The sequence below is a fragment of the Bombina bombina genome, chromosome 4 (assembly GCF_027579735.1).
Source record: "Bombina bombina isolate aBomBom1 chromosome 4, aBomBom1.pri, whole genome shotgun sequence".
Taxonomy (NCBI): domain Eukaryota; kingdom Metazoa; phylum Chordata; class Amphibia; order Anura; family Bombinatoridae; genus Bombina; species Bombina bombina.
Genome location: NC_069502.1, coordinates 700,043,184 through 700,063,483, shown reverse-complemented (window position 1 = coordinate 700,063,483; position 20,300 = coordinate 700,043,184). Strand labels below are relative to the sequence as shown.

Below are 20,300 nucleotides of genomic sequence, written 5' to 3'. Positions count from 1 at the left end.
ACACACACATATTTTTCTGTTTGGATTTGTCTGATGACGGGGTCACTCCCCAAAAACGTTCACAACAATATGGAATAAATTTCACTTTGATTGAAGGCGAGTGCTCTCTTTGGCTTATATATATATATATATATATATATTATATATATTAATATTTATATATATATATATATATATATATACACAGTATCTCACAAAAGTGAGTACACCCCTCACATTTTTGTAAATATTTTATTTTATCTTTTCATGTGACAACACTGAAGAAATGACACTTTGATACATTGTAAAGTATTGAGTGTACAGGCTGTATAACCTAGCCTGTTGTCCCCTCAAAATAATTCAACACACAGCTATTAATGTCTAAACCGTTGGCAACAAAAGTGATGACACCCCTAAGTTGAAATGAAATGTCCAATTGGGCCCAATTAGCCATTTTCCCTCCCTTGTGTCATAAGACTCGTTAGTGTTACAAGGTCTCAGGTGTGAATGGGGAGCATGTTTGTTAAATTTGGTGTTATCGCTCTCACACTCTCTCATACTGGTCACTGGAAGTTCAACATGGCACCTCATGGCAAAGAACTCTCTGAGGATCTGATTTTTTTTTTTTATCTCTCTACATAAAGATGGCCTAGGCTATAAGAAGATCACCAAGACCCTGAAACTGAGCTGCAGCACAGTGGGCAAGACCATACAGCGGTTTCACAGGACAGGTTCCACTCAGAACAGGCATCGCCATGGTCGACCAAAGAAGTTGAGTGCACGTGCTCAGAGTCATATCCAGAGGTTGTCTTTGGGAAATAGACGTATGAGTGCTACCAGCATTGCTGCAGAGGTTGAGGGGGTGGGGATTCAGCCTATCAGTGCTCAGACCATACGCCGCACACTGCAATTATTCTGCATGGCTGTCGTCACAGAAGGAAGCCTCTTCTAAAGATGATGCACAAGAAAGCCCGCAAACAGTTTGCTGAAGACAAGCAGAATGAGGACATGGATTACTGGAACCATGTCCTGTGGTCCGATGAGACCAAGATAAACTTATTTGGTTCAGATGGTGTCAAGCGTGTGTAGCGGCAACACGGTGAAGAGTACAAAGTCAAGTGTGTCTTGCCTACAGTCAAGCATGATGGTGGGAGTGTCATGGTCTGGGCCTGCATGAGTGCTGCTGGCACTGGGGAGCTACAGTTCATTGAGGGAACCATGAATGCCAACATGTACTGTGACATACTGAAGCAGAGCATGATCCGCTCCCTTCGGAGAGTGTGCCGCAGGGCAGTATTCCAACATAATAAAGACCCCAAACACACCTCCAAGATGACCACTGCCTTGCTTAAGAAGCTGAGGGTAAAGGTGATGGACTGGACAAGCATTTCTCCAGACCTGAACCCTATTGAGCATCTGGGGGGGCATCCTCAAGTGGAAGGTGGGGGAGTGCAAAGTCTCTAACATCCACCAGCTCTGTGATGTCGTCATGGAGGAGTGGAAGAGGACTCCAGTGGCAACCTGAGAAGCTCTGGTGAGCTCCATGCCCAAGAGGGTTAAGGCAGTGGTGGAAAATAATGGTGGCCATACAAAATATTGACACTTTGGGCCTAATTTGGACATTTCCACTTAGGGGTGTACTCACTTTTGTTGCCAATGGTTTAGACATTAATGGCTGGGTGTTTGATTATTTTGAGGGGACAGAGAATTTACAGTGTTATACAGGCTGTGCATTCACTGCTTTACAATGTAGCAAAGTGTAATTTCTTCAGTGTTATCACATGAAAAGCTGTAATAAAATATTTACAAAAATGTGAGAGGTGTACTTACTTTTGTGAGATACTATATATAAATATGTATTTAAGAATAAAAATAACATTATTCTGTAAGTGAAGAACACTGGAACACTCCCATTCACAACAGAATTAAATTCAGAATTCTCATCCTGACCTACAAAGCCGTTACCAACGCAGCCCCCCCTACCTGTCCTCACTCTTAAACAAATATACTCCAGTCCGCCCCCTAAGATCCAACAATGTCCTGCTCCTTGCATCTTCTACCATCACCTCCTACAATGCTAAAGGACTTCTCTCGTGCGGCACCAACCATCTGGAATGCACTTCCTAGAACTGTCAGACTTTCCCCTAACTTTTCCTCCTTTAAACGCTCCCTAAAGACATTTTTGTTCATGGAAGCCTATTTCCAAATCAGTAACAAATGAATTTCACTTGCCTAATAGCTGCCCTCATCTAACTCCACACTAACATCATTCTCACCTTTGCAGTCACCACCTCCTGTTTCTCACCCTCCTACCCATCTAGATTCCCACGGCAACAGGGCCCTCAATTCCCCTTGTATTTGTTTGTTAAGCTTTCGTCTGGTGTCTTTTATATTGTATTGTACTGTACTTTTATCTTTGTACCCATGGACCGCTGTGGAATCTGTTGGCGCTTTGTAAATAAAGAATAATAATAATAATATAAACACATAGACATATGTAAGTGGAGCACTATTTAGTGCTTCCGCTAGAGTGCTAATTGCGCTAGAAGTAAACCTTTTACTCGCTTCAGGTTGCGCTAGTATTATGAGTTAAAAGTAAAAAGTTATAGCACTCACACTAACCCTTAGCGCGCAAAAAGCTGAACTTACAATATTACGCCCACGATAACCTATCCCCCCATAGAAACACTTACACCCTACCTGCCGCTAACCTGATCGCATGTTCTCATGTGCTCTAACCCATGAAAACATGAATATTTCACATTCCAATGTTCTGCACATTGCAGAATATGTTCTGTTTAGTCATAAATACATATTTCTATTTATATCTGATGGTATTTTTGAACAATTTATATCTATACCTATAAATATACATGATTATATATACAGTTGGTATAGATATATATATATATTATATATACATATACATACATTCTTATACATATTTAGACATGTATCTGTATGTATCTCATTGTTAAATCCCTTTGCTTGCCTTTTTTTTCTTTTCTAACACCTGAGATCTTATATGTTTGAGCTCTTATAACTTTTTTTTATGCAATATTTTCTTTGACAATTTTTATTAGATGTTATGAGTGTAACTGTACCTTGTAATATATTTTTGATGTGCTTTGTGAGACTTTTTTGCTTTGTGAAACAGTTAACCAGAGCTCTGAGGATGCGCTAACCCGGCGAGAGTTAACTTGAATAGGCCTAGATTTAGAGTTCGGCGGTAAAAGGGCTGTTAACGCTCCGCGGGTTTTTTTCTGGCCGCACCATAAATTTAACTCTGGTATCGAGAGTTCAAACAAATGCTGCGTTAGGCTCCAAAAAAGGAGCGTAGAGCATTTTTACCGCAAATGCAACTCTCGATACCAGAGTTGCTTACGGACGCGGCCGGCCTCAAAAACGTGCTTGTGCACGATTCTCCCATAGGAAACAATGGGGCTGTTTGAGCTGAAAAAAAACCTAACACCTGCAAAAAAGTAGCGTTCAGCTCCTAACGCAGCCCCATTGTTTCCTATGGGGAAACACTTCCTACGTCTGCACCTAACACTCTAACATGTACCCCGAGTCTAAACACCCCTAACCTTACACTTATTAACCCCTAATCTGCCGCCCCCGCTATCGCTGACCCCTGCATTACACTTTTAACCCCTAATCTGCCGCTCCGTAAACCGCCGCCACCTACGTTATCCCTATGTACCCCTAATCTGCTGCCCTAACATCGCCGACCCCTATGTTATATTTATTAACCCCTAATCTGCCCCCCACAACGTCGCCGACACCTACCTACACTTATTAACCCCTAATCTGCCGAGCGGACCTGAGCGCTACTATAATAAATGTATTAACCCCTAATCCGCCTCACTAACCCTATAATAAATAGTATTAACCCCTAATCTGCCCTCCCTAACATCGCCGACACCTACCTTCAATTATTAACCCCTAATCTGCCGACCGGAGCTCACCGCTATTCTAATAAATGTATTAACCCCTAAAGCTAAGTCTAACCCTAACACTAACACCCCCCTAAGTTAAATATAATTTAAATCTAACGAAATAAATTAACTCTTATTAAATAACTTATTCCTATTTAAAGCTAAATACTTACCTGTAAAATAAATCCTAATATAGCTACAATATAAATTACATTTATATTATAGCTATTTTAGGATTAATATTTATTTTACAGGCAACTTGGTATTTATTTTAACTAGGTACAATAGCTATTAAATAGTTAAGAACTATTTAATAGTTACCTAGTTAAAATAATTACAAATTGACCTGTAAAATAAATCCTAACCTAAGATATAATTAAACCTAACACTACCCTATCAATAAAATAATTAAATAAACTACCTACAATTACCTACAATTAACCTAACACTACACTATCAATAAATTAAATAAACACAATTGCTACAAATAAATACAATTAAATAAACTATCTAAAGTACAAAAAATAAAAAAGAACTAAGTTACAGAAAATAAAAAAATATTTACAAACATAAGAAAAATATTACAACAATTTTAAACTAATTACACCTACTCTAAGCCCCCTAATAAAATAACAAAGACCCCCAAAATAAAAAATTCCCTACCCTATTCTAAAATACAAAAATTACAAGCTCTTTTACCTTACCAGCCCTGAACAGGGCCCTTTGCGGGGCATGCCCCAAGAATTTCAGCTCTTTTGCCTGTAAAAAAAAACATACAATACCCCCCCCCAACATTACAACCCACCACCCACATACCCCTAATCTAACCCAAACCCCCCTTAAATAAACCTAACACTAAGCCCCTGAAGATCTTCCTACCTTGTCTTCACCTCACCAGGTATCACCGATCCGTCCTGGCTCCAAGATCTTCATCCAACCCAAGCGGGGGTTGGCGATCCATAATCCGGTGCTCCAAAGTCTTCCTCCTATCCGGCAAGAAGAGGACATCCGGACCGGCAAACATCTTCTCCAAGCGGCATCTTCTATGTTCTTCCATCCGATGACGACCGGCTCCATCTTGAAGACCTCCAGCGCGGATCCATCCTCTTCTTCCGACGACTAGACGACGAATGACGGTTCCTTTAAGGGACGTCATCCAAGATGGCGTCCCTCGAATTCCGATTGGCTGATAGGATTCTATCAGCCAATCGGAATTAAGGTAGGAATTTTCTGATTGGCTGATGGAATCAGCCAATCAGAATCAAGTTCAATCCGATTGGCCGATCCCATCAGCCAATCAGATTGAGCTCGCATTCTATTGGCTGATCGGAACAGCCAATAGAATGCGAGCTCAATCTGATTGGCTGATTGGATCAGCCAATCGGATTGAACTTGATTCTGATTGGCTGATTCCATCAGCCAATCAGAAAATTCCTACCTTAATTCCGATTGGCTGATAGAATCCTATCAGCCAATCGGAATTCGAGGGACGCCATCTTGGATGACGTCCCTTAAAGGAACCGTCATTCGTCGTCTAGTCGTCGGAAGAAGAGGATGGATCCGCGCTGGAGGTCTTCAAGATGGAGCCGGTCGTCATCGGATGGAAGAACATAGAAGATGCCGCTTGGAGAAGATGTTTGCCGGTCCGGATGTCCTCTTCTTGCCGGATAGGAGGAAGACTTTGGAGCACCGGATTATGGATCGCCAACCCCCGCTTGGGTTGGATGAAGATCTTGGAGCCAGGACGGATCGGTGATACCTGGTGAGGTGAAGACAAGGTAGGAAGATCTTCAGGGGCTTAGTGTTAGGTTTATTTAAGGGGGGTTTGGGTTAGATTAGGGGTATGTGGGTGGTGGGTTGTAATGTTGGGGGGGGGGTATTGTATGTTTTTTTTTACAGGCAAAAGAGCTGAAATTCTTGGGGCATGCCCCGCAAAGGGCCCTGTTCAGGGCTGGTAAGGTAAAAGAGCTTGTAATTTTTGTATTTTAGAATAGGGTAGGGAATTTTTTATTTTGGGGGTCTTTGTTATTTTATTAGGGGGCTTAGAGTAGGTGTAATTAGTTTAAAATTGTTGTAATATTTTTCTTATGTTTGTAAATATTTTTTTATTTTCTGTAACTTAGTTCTTTTTTATTTTTTGTACTTTAGATAGTTTATTTAATTGTATTTATTTGTAGCAATTGTGTTTAATTAATTTATTGATAGTGTAGTGTTAGGTTAATTGTAGGTAATTGTAGGTAGTTTATTTAATTATTTTATTGATAGGGTAGTGTTAGGTTTAATTATAACTTAGGTTAGGATTTATTTTACAGGTAAATTTGTAATTATTTTAACTAGGTAACTATTAAATAGTTCTTAACTATTTAATAGCTATTGTACCTGGTTAAAATAATTACAAAGTTGCCTGTAAAATAAATATTAATCCTAAAATAGCTATAATATAAATGTAATTTATATTGTAGCTATATTATGATTTATTTTACAGGTAAGTATTTAGCTTTAAATAGGAATAAGTTATTTAATAAGAGTTAATTTATTTCGTTAGATGTAAATTATATTTAAGTTAGGGGGGTGTTAGTGTTAGGGTTAGACTTAGCTTTAGGGGTTAATACATTTATTAGAATAGCGGTGAGCTCCGGTCGTCAGATTAGGGGTTAATAATTGAAGTTAGGTGTCGGCGATGTTAGGGAGGGCAGATTAGGGGTTAATACTATTTATGATAGGGTTAGTGAGGCGGATTATGGGTTAATACATTTATTATAGTAGCGCTCAGGTCCGCTCGGCAGATTAGGGGTTAATAAGTGTAGGTAGGTGTCGGCGACGTTGTGGGGGGCAGATTAGGGGTTAATAAATATAACATAGGGGTCGGCGATGTTAGGGGCAGCAGATTAGGGGTACATAGGGATAACGTAGGTGGCGGCGATTTGCGGTCGGAAGATTAGGGGTTAATTATTTTAAGTAGCTTGCGGCGACGTTGTGGGGGGCAAGTTAGGGGTTAATAAATATAATATAGGGGTCGGCGGGGTTAGGGGCAGCAGATTAGGGGTACATAAGTATAACGTAGGTGGCGGTCGGCAGATTAGGGGTTAAAAATTTTAATCGAGTGGCGGCGATGTGGGGGGACCTCGGTTTAGGGGTACATAGGTAGTTTATGGGTGTTAGTGTACTTTAGGGTACAGTAGTTAAGAGCTTTATAAACCGGCGTTAGCCAGAAAGCTCTTAACTCCTGCTATTTTCAGGCGGCTGGAATCTTGTCGTTAGAGCTCTAACGCTCACTGCAGAAACGACTCTAAATACCAGCGTTAGAAAGATCCCATTGAAAAGATAGGCTACGCAAATGGCGTAGGGGGATCTGCGGTATGGAAAAGTCGCGGCTGAAAAGTGAGCGTTAGACCCTTTAATCACTGACTCCAAATACCAGCGGGCGGCCAAAACCAGCGTTAGGAGCCTCTAACGCTGGTTTTGACGGCTACCGCCGAACTCTAAATCTAGGCCATAGTGTTTAAGTGATCGCTTTTACTTCTAAACTTGTAATATGAGCGTAATTTAACCTGTGCGCAAAAGATTGTGAAAACCTGATATTGCTTGTGCACAATCATTTGCGCTCCACTCATAATTTGGCCTATTTATAGGTGCATTGGAGCCCTTTGCTGTCAAGTATCTGAAAATATATAAAATCATATTTATGCAATATTCATATTTAATACAGTGTTTTATGTTTGTATTTAATATAAATATTTCACATTCCAATGTTCTTCACACAGGGTATAAGTTCTAAGTATTTATAAATAGATATTCCTATATAAATCTGTATATATCTATACCTATATATAATCATATAGATATTTAGGTATAGATATACATTTTAGAAAAGAAAACATCATATATATAAAAAAATATGTTTGTATGAATAAACAGAACATTTTCTATTTGAGAAATATTGGAATGTGAAATATTAATATTTCATATCGAGTTAGCACACTTGGATAAACGCAATCAGGTTTGCACGACTTGTTGGGTGTTGAAGATATAGATATGTAGGTATAGATGTATATTTTACAAAAGAAAACATCAGATATATATAGAAATGTGTTTGTATGAATAAACAGAACATATTCCTCTATGTGAAAAATATTATAATGTGAAATATTAATATTTCATGTTGAGTTAGCACTCTTTGTTAAAGGTGATCAGGTTTACGCGACTTGTGTTAATTTTTTTCACTTTTCGCTCTCCATTGAAGCCTTTGGGGGTATACGTTAACGTGATCGTGATATTGTAACTTCGGCTTTTTCTGCGCAAGCAAAATTTTTTTACTTTCAACTTGTAATACACACATTATCCAACACACGCAAAAAGCCAAAGTTGAGCACAGTTACCATGTGAACAGGAGTGTTAAAAAGTGCTCCACTTGTAATCTAGCCCATTGTTGGTACAATTTTTAGATTGAAGAGTTTATTATATACTTTCTTTCAATGCAGAAAATCAGTCTGTAGTTATTTGGCAATTCTGCTGGGTTAAAAAACAATATTAAAATCTTTTTTCTATATGTATGTTATATTTCAGAAGTACTGCACTGCAAAAGATCTGCATAAAAAAATAAATGTTATATAAAAAGATGATTGTTCTATGTATTTAAAACTAATTTTTAAAAATGCATCATTCTTGTACTTTAAGGACATACCCATTAAAAAGTATTTTGGGTATTCTTTATTATGTCCCCTTTGTTGAAGCCAGTTAGTGATTAATCAATCACTGTGTAGTTTATTGTAGTCAGCTTCTCCAATTCTTTTACATCATCTCTGACAACAGTGGGGAAACAACAGTTTTTAGTGGTAGATTAAATAAATTGTATTCAAAAAAAAAAATGAAGTTACATATGGGTATTTAAATTTCTCTTTTATTAATGACAAACATAGCAGTGCATTTAAAGGGACATTAGAGTAATTTATGCATGCATCAGAAATTATTCATTGCATTGCAAAAGGTCTGAATGCAATATACATGCGTTTGAAAAGTCTCTTGAACATAGTTTATCTTATTTCCTTTGCTGTTTCCAATTAGGGGAATATATAAATACGCTCCTGCATATACCATCTAATCATGGTGCATCCTGTAGGAGTGTAAGGGATCTGTATTACACAAAATCCAATCCCTCAGAGACTCAAATGGGCCTATTTATCATGATGTGAGCGTACATGATCCGATATTGCGGATCATGTCTGCTGCACATCGATAAATGCCGACAGCATACGCTCTCGGCATTTATCATTGCACCAGCAGTTCTTGTGAACTGCTGGTGCAATACCGCCCCCTGCAGATTTGCGGCCAATCGGCCGCTAGCAGGGGGTGTCAATCAACCCGTACGTATTTGATCGGGTTGATTTCCGGCGATGTCTGTCCACCGCCTCAAAGCAGGCAGACAGGTTATAAAGCAGTGGCCTTTAAACCGCTGCTTCATAAGTTGTGGCCCCAAACACTACATTTTGCAGAGTTAAATTACAGGAAAAGGAGGCAAAATAAAACTACAAAGAAGTGTGTTGCAACCCCCCTAAAATTATGCATAATTAAACATATAATTCAATTTTGAGTTTAATGACCGTTTAAATAAAAGAATCAATGTAACACGCTGATATGATTTGGTAAGAAATTGCTGAAATAATGTTTCTTTTTCTTTTCTTTGTTTTATTTCATCTCGTGCTAGTAATAAGAAGTATGCTGAGAAATCTCATTAATTATGTCAATATTTTTAGACTACAGCTTCTAGGATCAGTCTTCAAACGGTAATCTCACAAGAAGCAGTAAAGTCGACTTTCCTTGAAAAATGGGAATATATTTGATCTTGGCTAAAATCTTATCACTTTGTATCAGGCAAGGTAGTGAAATATTGCAGTTTCAGGAAAGAAAACTGAGAGGAATTGAATGTATCAGCTTGGCAATAACTGAACTTTCTCACTAATAACAGAATACCAATTACTCAGAGCTCAAAATGGTGCATTAGTCAGAATAATAAAAACAGCTGATTGCTTGTCACGATTTACTTATTGGAGTCTGGGAGTTCCAGACAGGACACATTCTGATATACTGGCTTTAAACTGATCCATGAACCATACAGACTGATGTTCTCTAAAAATACATAGCTCATTTAAACAGGATATTAGTATAGCCTCTTGGATCACACACTGTAAATAAGATATGACCTAAAGTCTTTCCATGCTTGTTACTGAGACGTCTAACTGCTTTTGTGCTCCAATTATATTAATTGTCATATCTAGCTTTTGAAAGTAAAAACTCACTCTAATTAATTGTATTCTTTGTTTATGTTTGCTTTAAATAATTTACCATATAATGCTGCTTTGGGCATTATAATATTTTATTTGCTGTATTTAAAGGACAGTTTACACCAGAATTGTTATTGTTTAAAGCAATAGATAATCCCTTTATTACCCATTCCCTAGTTTTGCATAACCAACACAGTTATATAAATACACTTTTTACCTCTGTGATTATCTTATATTTAAGCCTCTGCAAACTGCCCCCTTATTTCAGTTCTTTTGACAGACATCCATTTTAGCCAATTAGAGCTGGCTCCCTGGAACTCCACATGCGTGTGCACAGTGTTATCTATATGACACACATGAACTAACACCCTGTAGTGGTGAAAAACTGTCAAAATGCCCTGAGAGAAGAGACGGCCTTCAAGGGCTTAGAAATTAGCATATGAACCTCCTAGGTTTAGCTTTCAACTAAGAATACCAAGGGAACAAAGCAATATTAGTGATAAAAGTAAATTGGAAAATTGTTTAAAATTACATTCTCTATTGAATCATGAAAGTTTATTTTGGACTTGACTGTCCCTTTAATAGAAAATGTTGATATGATCTGGTGGTTAAGTGATCCTTATCAATAATGTTGTCTACCTCCTGCATTTTATAAAGTTTATTATTGGACAAAGTATAAAATTCCGGGGCATGGCTGGTCCAGGGGTTCTGATTGGACGGAGTTTAATATGGGCAGTTAAGCTTTTGGGCCCCATTTAACAAAGCCCAGAAGCAAAGGGTTCACTGAATCTGTCTGCCTGGGATTGCTTAAAGCATCTGATTTTGCAATGCCGCCTCTGCTCACACTAGACCAATGGCGCACTGGCAGGGGCTGTCAATCACCCAAGGAGAATGTGTCCACTGGCGTAAAGGTTCGGAAGCAGCAGTCTGATGCACTTTTAGACATTCTCTGTGAGGTTTAGACAATCTCATATTTCATTTAGGGAAGGTCTGGTGAGACTTTATTGATCTGGGATTTCCCATTTGAAGAGTTTGCCCATGTGATCTACCATGCAAGTACCATTATTAAGTAAATTGTAAATTATACAAAGAATATACTACATATTATATATTTTTAAAGCCATGGTTTTCATGTAGAATATAATTGTGTGAAATATCTCTTTTCTATTTTTGCGAAGTTGAGGCTTTATTGTTAATATTATTTTATAAAATATAAATATTGTGATCAACTGGTTGGCACTTATATTCTTACTGAGATAGAGGACAAAGGGGACAGTAGTAATGACTTTACAAATTGGCATTGGCAGAACTATTTGCTGGTTGATTTTTATAATATTTTTGCAGAGGTGAAAAAATCATCAAAGTAATGATAATGGAGTAGATTCTATAAAATGGTTAAAAATGCAGTTGCCAGGTGCCCTCCACAAAAAGACTGGATGTCTTGTAGAGGACGGGGGAAGGTTGTAATTTTATCACCAAACCTTTATTAAGACCCCGTGGCTTGCAAGCCCCAGTCAGCCATATGCAATTACGCACCACATCGGACCTCAGATCAGTTCCTGTCAGTTTTTACATATAATTTACTAGACAAATGCTTAAAGGGACAGTCAACAGCAGAATTTTTGTTGTTTTAAAAGATAGATAATCCCTTTATTACCCATTCCCCAGTTTTGCATAACCAACAGTTATATTAAAGTACTTTTTACCTCTGTGATTACCTTGTATCTAAGCACCTTCTGACAGCCCCCTGATCACATGACATTTTATTTATTATCTATTGACTTTCATTTTAACCAATTAGTTCAGTGTATGCCACAATCCACGGGTGTGATCACAATGTTATCTATATAGCTTACATGAATTAGCTCTCCCCTGTTGTGAAAAGCAAATAAAAAAGCATGTGAGAAGAAGCGGCCTTCAAGGCCTTAGAAATTATCATACGAGCCTTCCCTTGTTTAGCTTTCAACTAAGAATACCAAGAGAACAAAGCAAAATTGGTTACAATAAGTAAATTGGAAAGTTGTTTAAAATAGCATGCCCTATTTAAAACATGAAAGTTTTTTTGGACTTGACTGGAAACTTAAGTTAAAGCTTTATCACATAATCTTGCAACAAAATAATCTAATTATGATTCAATTTCTATTTTTGCTGAAAAAATATTGATGTGTTGTTTAATTGGGATATAATTAGATTCTTGTTATAATTAAAACATTATCTAAAAAAGAACTGAAGACAAGACATATTTATGTAAAACAAATAAAGAAAAACAGGCCTGAGTCTTGTATTTTTTCTTTTTTTTCCCTACTTTTTGGGTGTGAAGAAACCTTATTACTTAGTATACTATCGAGACAAATTTAATATTAAAGAAGCATATAAACCACTTTGAAGATAATATTAACGTCTAATCCTAAAGTTTTACTGGCTTTTGATGTGGTAGGTAACATGAAAGTTAAGTCAAAAGCATTTTAATCTATTTTTCATCAGTGACACACGGAATCAACTTGCAATGCTCACCAGTATAGCTGTTTAATTAAATTAGAATAATACCTTTAACTCAAACAAAGATAAAGGAAAGATCATGGAATAATTGAATGTTTGAGAAGTTAGCCATAATGAATAAAATTACGAAAATATTAAAGGGACATAAAAACTCAAATTTTTCTGTCATGATTCAGAGAAACTTGCAATTTTAAACAACTTTCCTTTGTTCTTCATTATCAAATTTTCTTCATTTTCTTGTTATCTGTTTTTAAAAAGCAGGAAGGTAATTTCAGGAGTGTGCACCGTGTCTGGAACACTATATGGTAACAAGAGCACTTGGTAACAGCATTATTTCCTGTCATGTAGTGCATGTACATGCTACCTATCTAGATATTTCTTCAAGAAAGAATAACAGAAAGAATAAAAGCAAATTTGATAATAGAAGTAAATTGGAAACTTTTTAAAAAAAAATTGTATTCTCTATCTGAATCATGAAAAAAAAATGTGGGTTTCATGTCCCTTTAAGACTGCTTTAACATTAGTGTTGAAGTTAAAGATTTAGAATATGCATGACAAGCTTTGTTTTACAGATGATCAAGGAGCAACAATCAAAGTGCCTCAGATGGTGGACATTGCGTCACAGGTAGCTTCAGGAATGGCCTACCTGGAAATCCAAAACTATATCCACAGAGACTTGGCAGCCAGAAATGTACTTGTTGGAGAAAATAATGTTTACAAAGTAGCAGATTTCGGACTAGCCAGAGTTTTTGAGGTACTGTTTTTTGTTTCAGAGACAAATAGAATATTTTTTTTATAAAGGTGCAATTTTGTACAAATTATCCTTATGTAGCCATGTGCAAATGAATGCATAATTTAGAACCACCAAAATATTCACCAAAAATAACATTCAATATATGTAAATGTGTTACACCCTCTAGAATTCTTCCAAATATAGCTATTATTTACTTTAAAACCTGTTTTGGGGAATATGGTATAATTTTATATTTGGTTAAATATAGTAAGTTCTTTACATGCTAGAATATTCCAAAAATCTGACTGATCGGTTAGCTAAATTAATTATGGTAAATCAAATTTGTGACAGTGATTTTGGTTGACTAAATTAGCCAGAGTTCATCAAGTTATAAAGATTAGTCTATCATATTTTGCTAAGTCTATTATGGACAATTTAAATCTATCATATATAATCTACAAGAGGTATTTGTCAACAATCATCTGGCATCTGGATAGGCACAGGGACTGTCATTGTGTGTGTATGGGGTAACAAAGGGAATACTTTATCCCCTTTTCTTTTTCCATATAACTATGTTCTGTTGGGTGACAGTGGTTGCCAAGGTATGTAACCCCTAATTTGAAAGAGAGCCACTTATACCATTGTAGTGCTTATTTTTGGGTGCTAGCATCTCTTTTAAAGCCCAGAGCAACATAAAAGTCACCTTCCACCTAAAGGGGATTAATACACCTCATTTGAAAGTGGCTAATCACCTCTTTTATATAACAGGTATTGTGGATGTGTTGTATGCTATCTTGGATAGGAGCTCCTTTATATCAGCAGTGCCACCATACAGTAAATACATTATGTAGGTGATTCCCATTTCTATGACAATTACCAACTAATGACAGTGTTTTGAGACCCTTTATTGGAAAGAAGGGCTTTCCTTTTTCCAAACTGAGGTCTCATACCCATCTGTGTTTTATAAGGTGGGAAAAGGGGCTTGATTTTGAATTGTGATCACATTGAACATTTAATAATAATTTTTTTCATGTTTTTATGTTTCAAATGAAAAGATGGAAGATGATGTGTACGAGCAAAAAAGTGATGTTAAGCTTCCACTGAAATGGACAGCACCAGAGGCAGTTCGCTCAAATAAATTCACAGTAAAGTCTGATGTCTGGGCTTTTGGAGTCTTGCTCTGTGAAATAGTTACATTTGGAAAAATGCCTTACCCCGGTAAGTTCATGTTACTACACTTAATCATGGAGTATCCAGCTTTTTCACATGAAGGCCACATTATATTATTTTATTTTTAGTATAACTTTATGGGGTAGATTTAATAATGGGCGAGCGGAAATGTTTCGCTGTAACGAATAATGTCCGCTTGACCTTGCTTCTGGTGAAATGCTTGTGCAATGCCGCCTAAAAGGTGGCAGACAAGTTAAGGAGCAGTGGTCTTATGACCACTGCTTCTTAACTTCTGTTTCAGGCGGACCTGAAACAATGGGGCTCCGAAGCAGCATCCGCAGCTTCATAAATTGAGCCATAAACCGTTAACTACGTACCACAAATGCCACAGCCACTACATTCTTGTGGTTCTTTTCTACAGTGTAACCTCTGCATTACATCATAAACATTAAAAACATATAGTACTTTCATTAGAATTCAAATCTGAAACAAGTGCATTACAAGCAGAGGCTATGCTGTTAGGATATCCTGCCTCTTAATAAAAGAGAAAAAAAAACAGACTATAATGTCCCTCAAAAGCAGCAATTAAAGGCACACAAAAGTAATTTTCTTTATTGAATCTTAAAGGGACATAAAACCCAAATTTTTTCTTTCAAGATTTAGAAAGAGCATGCAATTTTAAACAACTTTCTAATTTACTTCCATTATCTAATTTGCTTCGATCTCTTGATATACTTTGCTGAAAAGCATATATAGATAGGCTCAGTAGCTGCTGATTGGTTGCTGTACATAGATTCCTCGTATGATTGGCTCACCCATGTGCATTGCTATTTCTTCAACAAAGGATATCTAAAGAATGAAGCAAATTAGATAATAGAAGTAAATTGGAATGTTGTTTAAAATTGTATTCTCTTCTTAAATCATGAAAGAACATTTTTGGATTTAGTGTCCCTTTAAATGTTACATTTACAATTTTTTTTTTTTTTTAAACAGATGTTCCTGCTATGAGGAAAAGAAGTAGTTATAGTGTTTTTATACTTATAAAGCATGTCACTGTCTAACAATAACACATTAAAAGTCCTGCTTATCAGCCAATGAGCAGTTAGACCTTAAAGGGATAGTAAATTCCAAATTAAACTTTCATGATTCAGATAGGACATGTCATTTTAAACAACTTTCAAATGTACTTTTTCATCAAATTTGCTTTGTTCTCTTGTTATTCTTAGTTGAAAGCTAATCATAGGTAGGCTCATATGCTAATTTCTAAGCCCTTGAAGGCCGCCTCTGCATTTGACAGTTTTTCACCACTAGAGGGCGTTAGTTCATGTGTTTCATATAGATAACACTGTGCTCATGCACGTGACGTTATTTAAGAATCAGCACTAATTGCCTGAAATGCAAATCTGTCAAAAGATCTGAGATAAGGAGGCAGTCAGCAGAAGTTTAGATACAAGGTAATTACAGAGGTAAAAAGTATATTACCTATTATAGTGTTGGTTATGCAAAACTGGGGAATGGTAAATAAAAGGATTATCTATCTTTTTAAACAATAACATTTTTGGTGTTTACTATCCCTTTAAGGACCAGCTGTGAGCAGTCTTGCATTTTCTTCAAAATCAAAATTAAGTATCTTTGTATAACACTTTTCTTCCTATTTCACATCCATGTTCACATCCATCAATTTTAGCGTTTATTGTTCCTTTAAATTCTGATAGTTGCAAACGATATAAGTAACTAGAGGCCTAATGAAAAAAGACTCATAATGCATACCCCAGTAAGTGTTGTATTATTTATAAAAGATAGGACAATCACCAGGACAATAAAGTCACAACAATACTAGACACTGTTAGAAAGTGATCTTCAATGTATGTTTCATGGTTGCTCACTTAAAGGGGCATGATAGTCAAAATTAAACTTTCATGCTTTGGCAATTGTTCTTGGTTCACCTTCTGTACTTGATGCCTTTACAAAAGGGCTGGGCAGTTTGGCCCACCAAGAAACCCAGAAGAGCTGGGCTGCTTCAGTAAGAAGAAGGGAGCTGGATAAGGGTGGACGTATAAAAAACCCTTATCTCATCTCTGTTAAGGCCCATAAACCTCAAGACCCATCGTTTGAAAGGGGGGATTATAAAGTTTAAACACATATTTAAAAAAAATAAAAACACATATGCTTTTTGGAAGCTGGGGTATCTAGGTGCTTATAACAGGTCATCAAAAAGGCCATTAAAAGCCCCTATATAGGTTTTAATAGCTAGTTGATCTCTGGGGTAATAGTGGTGTGAAAAATTTTGCAACTTGGGTGCAAAATGAGTAAAGGCTCATGGGAGGTCCATGTGCAGATTAAAGATATATACATATGCCTAGAAGCCCTTTTATTCAATTGATATAAAATGAGTTTAGTGAAAAAACTCACAATCTTGTTTATTAACATTTTTAAAAAATATGCATTTCTTCCTACACTTCTCTTGTAGATTTATCAGATGTCATGCTATACACATAATATAATAATCTGAATTTACTGGATCTGCTGAAGAAAAAAACCCCAATATCAACTTTGTATGGGTTTCTCACTGAAAAATGTCTTCCGGCAGCATGTAAAAACTTCAAAACAGCTCAGCTCAGAGTTGTGAATAGGTTTAGCAACTAAGGGGTTAATCCCTTAGCAGGGGTTAAACACATAGTTAAATGCAAGCAAAAGTGCAATAATAAAATGCTTTAACACTTTAGATAAGTTTATTTTTGCACTTTTATGCCCCTTTTAGATATATGTTGTATAACTGCAGTTAGAACAGTTTGCTAGAACAGGTGTAAGAGAGAACAGAACAATGTGGGGTAACATCATACTCAAGATGACAGGGGAACATCAAAGTCCCCCTGGGATCATCTGGATATCTATATAAAATTAAAATTACCATGTTATTACCAGCATATTGCTTTAATTATCTTTGAAATGTACATAAAGTTGACAAAAAAGACCCCTGCATATATGTTGTGCTGTTCTTGAAACTAAGGCAGCCTTTGATTAGCCTGGACACATGTACTGTATATGTTAATTAAGAATGCTTAAAGTATGTATGAACCAATCAGATGCTTATTATGCTCTGTGATCAAGATAGGGGCATGTAAAAGCACTAATCTTAAAAAAAAGAATCAAATGCAAAGTTTCATACTCACTAAACTATCTCTTTTTTTTTAAAATTAGCTCCCCTTAGAGAAAAAATATAAATACATAAAGGTAAACAATATTAATTTATAATTTATTTAAGAATATGTGGTAAAAGAGTAGAAATGGTATAACATTGTGTTTACATTTTCTACCTTAATTCAAAACAGCTAAATTATCAAGTATAAAAAATATATCTACTATTGAAAATAAAAATATATTGCTTTAAAAATGTAGAATTTTGTAATATACAACCCAGCATGTATAGAACAATTACAATTATAGCTTACCTACTGTTTCGCCAGCCGAGAAACTGATTGCTTCATAATTGCTGATGAAGACCTTTTCGTGTTAAGTGAATTCATCCAAGAAATATTAATGCAAATTATTTTCATATGTAAATTCTAAAAAATCATAGCTTAATGCTGACATTTCTTTTTTCTTATTTTGTAGGGTTTTCAGGAAGGCAGACTATAGAGAAATTGGAGCTAGGATATAGAATGCCTCAACCACCTAACTGCCCTCTGGACCTATACAACATCATGTTGGAGTGCTGGAAAAAAAATCCAGAGGAGCGTCCAACATTTGAAACATTGCAATGGAGATTAGAAGATTATTTTGAAACAGAAGCTACATCTTACCATGAATCTAATGCATTTGAACGATAAAATCTACAACAAAGGATACAAGTGAAATCCAATAAAACCTCAATAATGAACTAGTCATAGAAAAACCTGTGGTCATCACATTGTGTCAGACCACATCATGTGAAGGAAAATCAAACTCATTTCAACACAACCAACGTGATACACAGATGCCATAAAGGCAACATGAATGTGTTTTTTCTTTTAAAATGACGTATACAAAAACTCTGATATACATTATTAACTGTGGAAATTGACACTAAAGCATAATGGCTAAATGAAGTGCTCTTTCATCTTCAACTCGTCACTGCTAATGAAGAACTATAGTTTACAAAGCTGACACGTGTTGCACATATGCACTGAAGAAACTAAGCTTTTCTCGTCACTCCAATTCTTATAGTATTCTTTAGGACCTATGCAAGAGCAGTTACACACTTCTCCGAACTATAGTGAATGAGTTCCATAGAATGATAAACTAGAGACCTAGGAATGTTTCCAGAGTCTTATCTTGTGAAATGACTCATCTCTTTAACCATTAAATGCTGTATTACTTTCTTTTTTACATGAAGTTTATCATGGTCTTCCATAAAGGAAAAATACAGTATAAAATGTTTAAAAGTGATAAGTCCATAAAATAGCAAATTGTATGGCTTGACTTTCAGGTTTATTGAAGGATTTTTATGTTATAAAAAAAAAAGAATGATTTTGCAGATGAAGAAAACAAAGAGGTGTTGGGCAACAAAACCATTGTCCACAACTTTGCACAACCATTATATCTGGGTTACCTTCTATTATAATTTATATTATCTTTATATATATATATATATACAATATATATATATATATATATATATATATATATATATATATATATATATATATATATATAGTATATAGTGACTTGTTTTCCACAGCTGGGGTTGTATTATTTAGTGCTGTAGAAATCAAGCAACAAAATTAGTCCCTTAAATACTGTTTATATGATGAGACTTTGCATGTAAAATAATATAGTGATTACATGTGTACGGCTACTCAATAATATTCTTAAAGGGCTCATTCAAATCATATTGAAAGTTTCTTTAGCAAAAATGGGAACTTGATTTTTAGTCCTAATACTAATCAAAGCAAGTTTAACATGTATGACCATGTCTACTTATTCATTTAAGAAATATTGGCCTACTTTACAAGTGGAGCTCGATAGTTAACACTCAGCAAGATATACTGTGGTCGGCCTCACACAATCAATAACGCTCTATCGGTTTTTCAAATTGTTTGGTTAAATGTTTAACCAAAGCGTTGTAATGTGCCCAATATAATGCATCCTATACATTCAATACTAATTGTCAGATAAGTTTTAAGCTCATGTGCAATTCATTCTTATGTAATGCTTTATTTGCTTGTTAATGTGCATTACCTGAATATTTATACTAGATCAGCTTTGCGCATTTGGCTATCTGACATGAATACTTTGAGGGAATTTATGCATTTGTGATATCCAACATGAGTTCTGTAGCTCACACTGTTCTACTGTTCAAAATATGTTTACTAATGCTTGTAATAGAAGCACAAAAATAAAGTGGTATTAAAAAAGAAATATATATTGCGCACCGATGGGGTTAATGCTCCATAATGTGTGCAATTTTGCACTCCACTTGTAATCTAGGCCAATGCCCTTATCCTTTTCCGATTGACAACTAAATCAATATTTGCATTGTTCTAGGTACCCTTTTCTCTATACACTATAGTATGCAGATGTATCATGTTTAGGAATGTCTGTGAGCTATTCATTTCTAACTAATTTATCTCCATTAAGAGAACTTTCACATTCTGTCGCATAGGATCCGTGAGTTCATATTTTATTATCTGCGAAATCTGTGACAAATCTTGTTTTTTT

At 35.9% G+C, this 20,300-nt stretch overlaps 1 protein-coding gene across 1 annotated transcript in view; it reads left to right on the top strand.

Moving 5' to 3' along the window:
- The window catches only part of FRK (fyn related Src family tyrosine kinase), a 156,785-nt gene extending 137,732 nt beyond the window's left edge, over positions 1-19,053 (top strand). The window contains exons 6-8 of the mRNA XM_053710877.1: positions 13,270-13,451; positions 14,486-14,648; positions 18,216-19,053. Of these exons, the coding sequence (XP_053566852.1) occupies positions 13,270-13,451; positions 14,486-14,648; positions 18,216-18,430 (560 nt within the window). The 3' untranslated portion in view covers positions 18,431-19,053. The remainder of the gene's footprint in view (positions 1-13,269; positions 13,452-14,485; positions 14,649-18,215) is intronic.
- Positions 19,054-20,300: the final 1,247 nt, after the last annotated feature.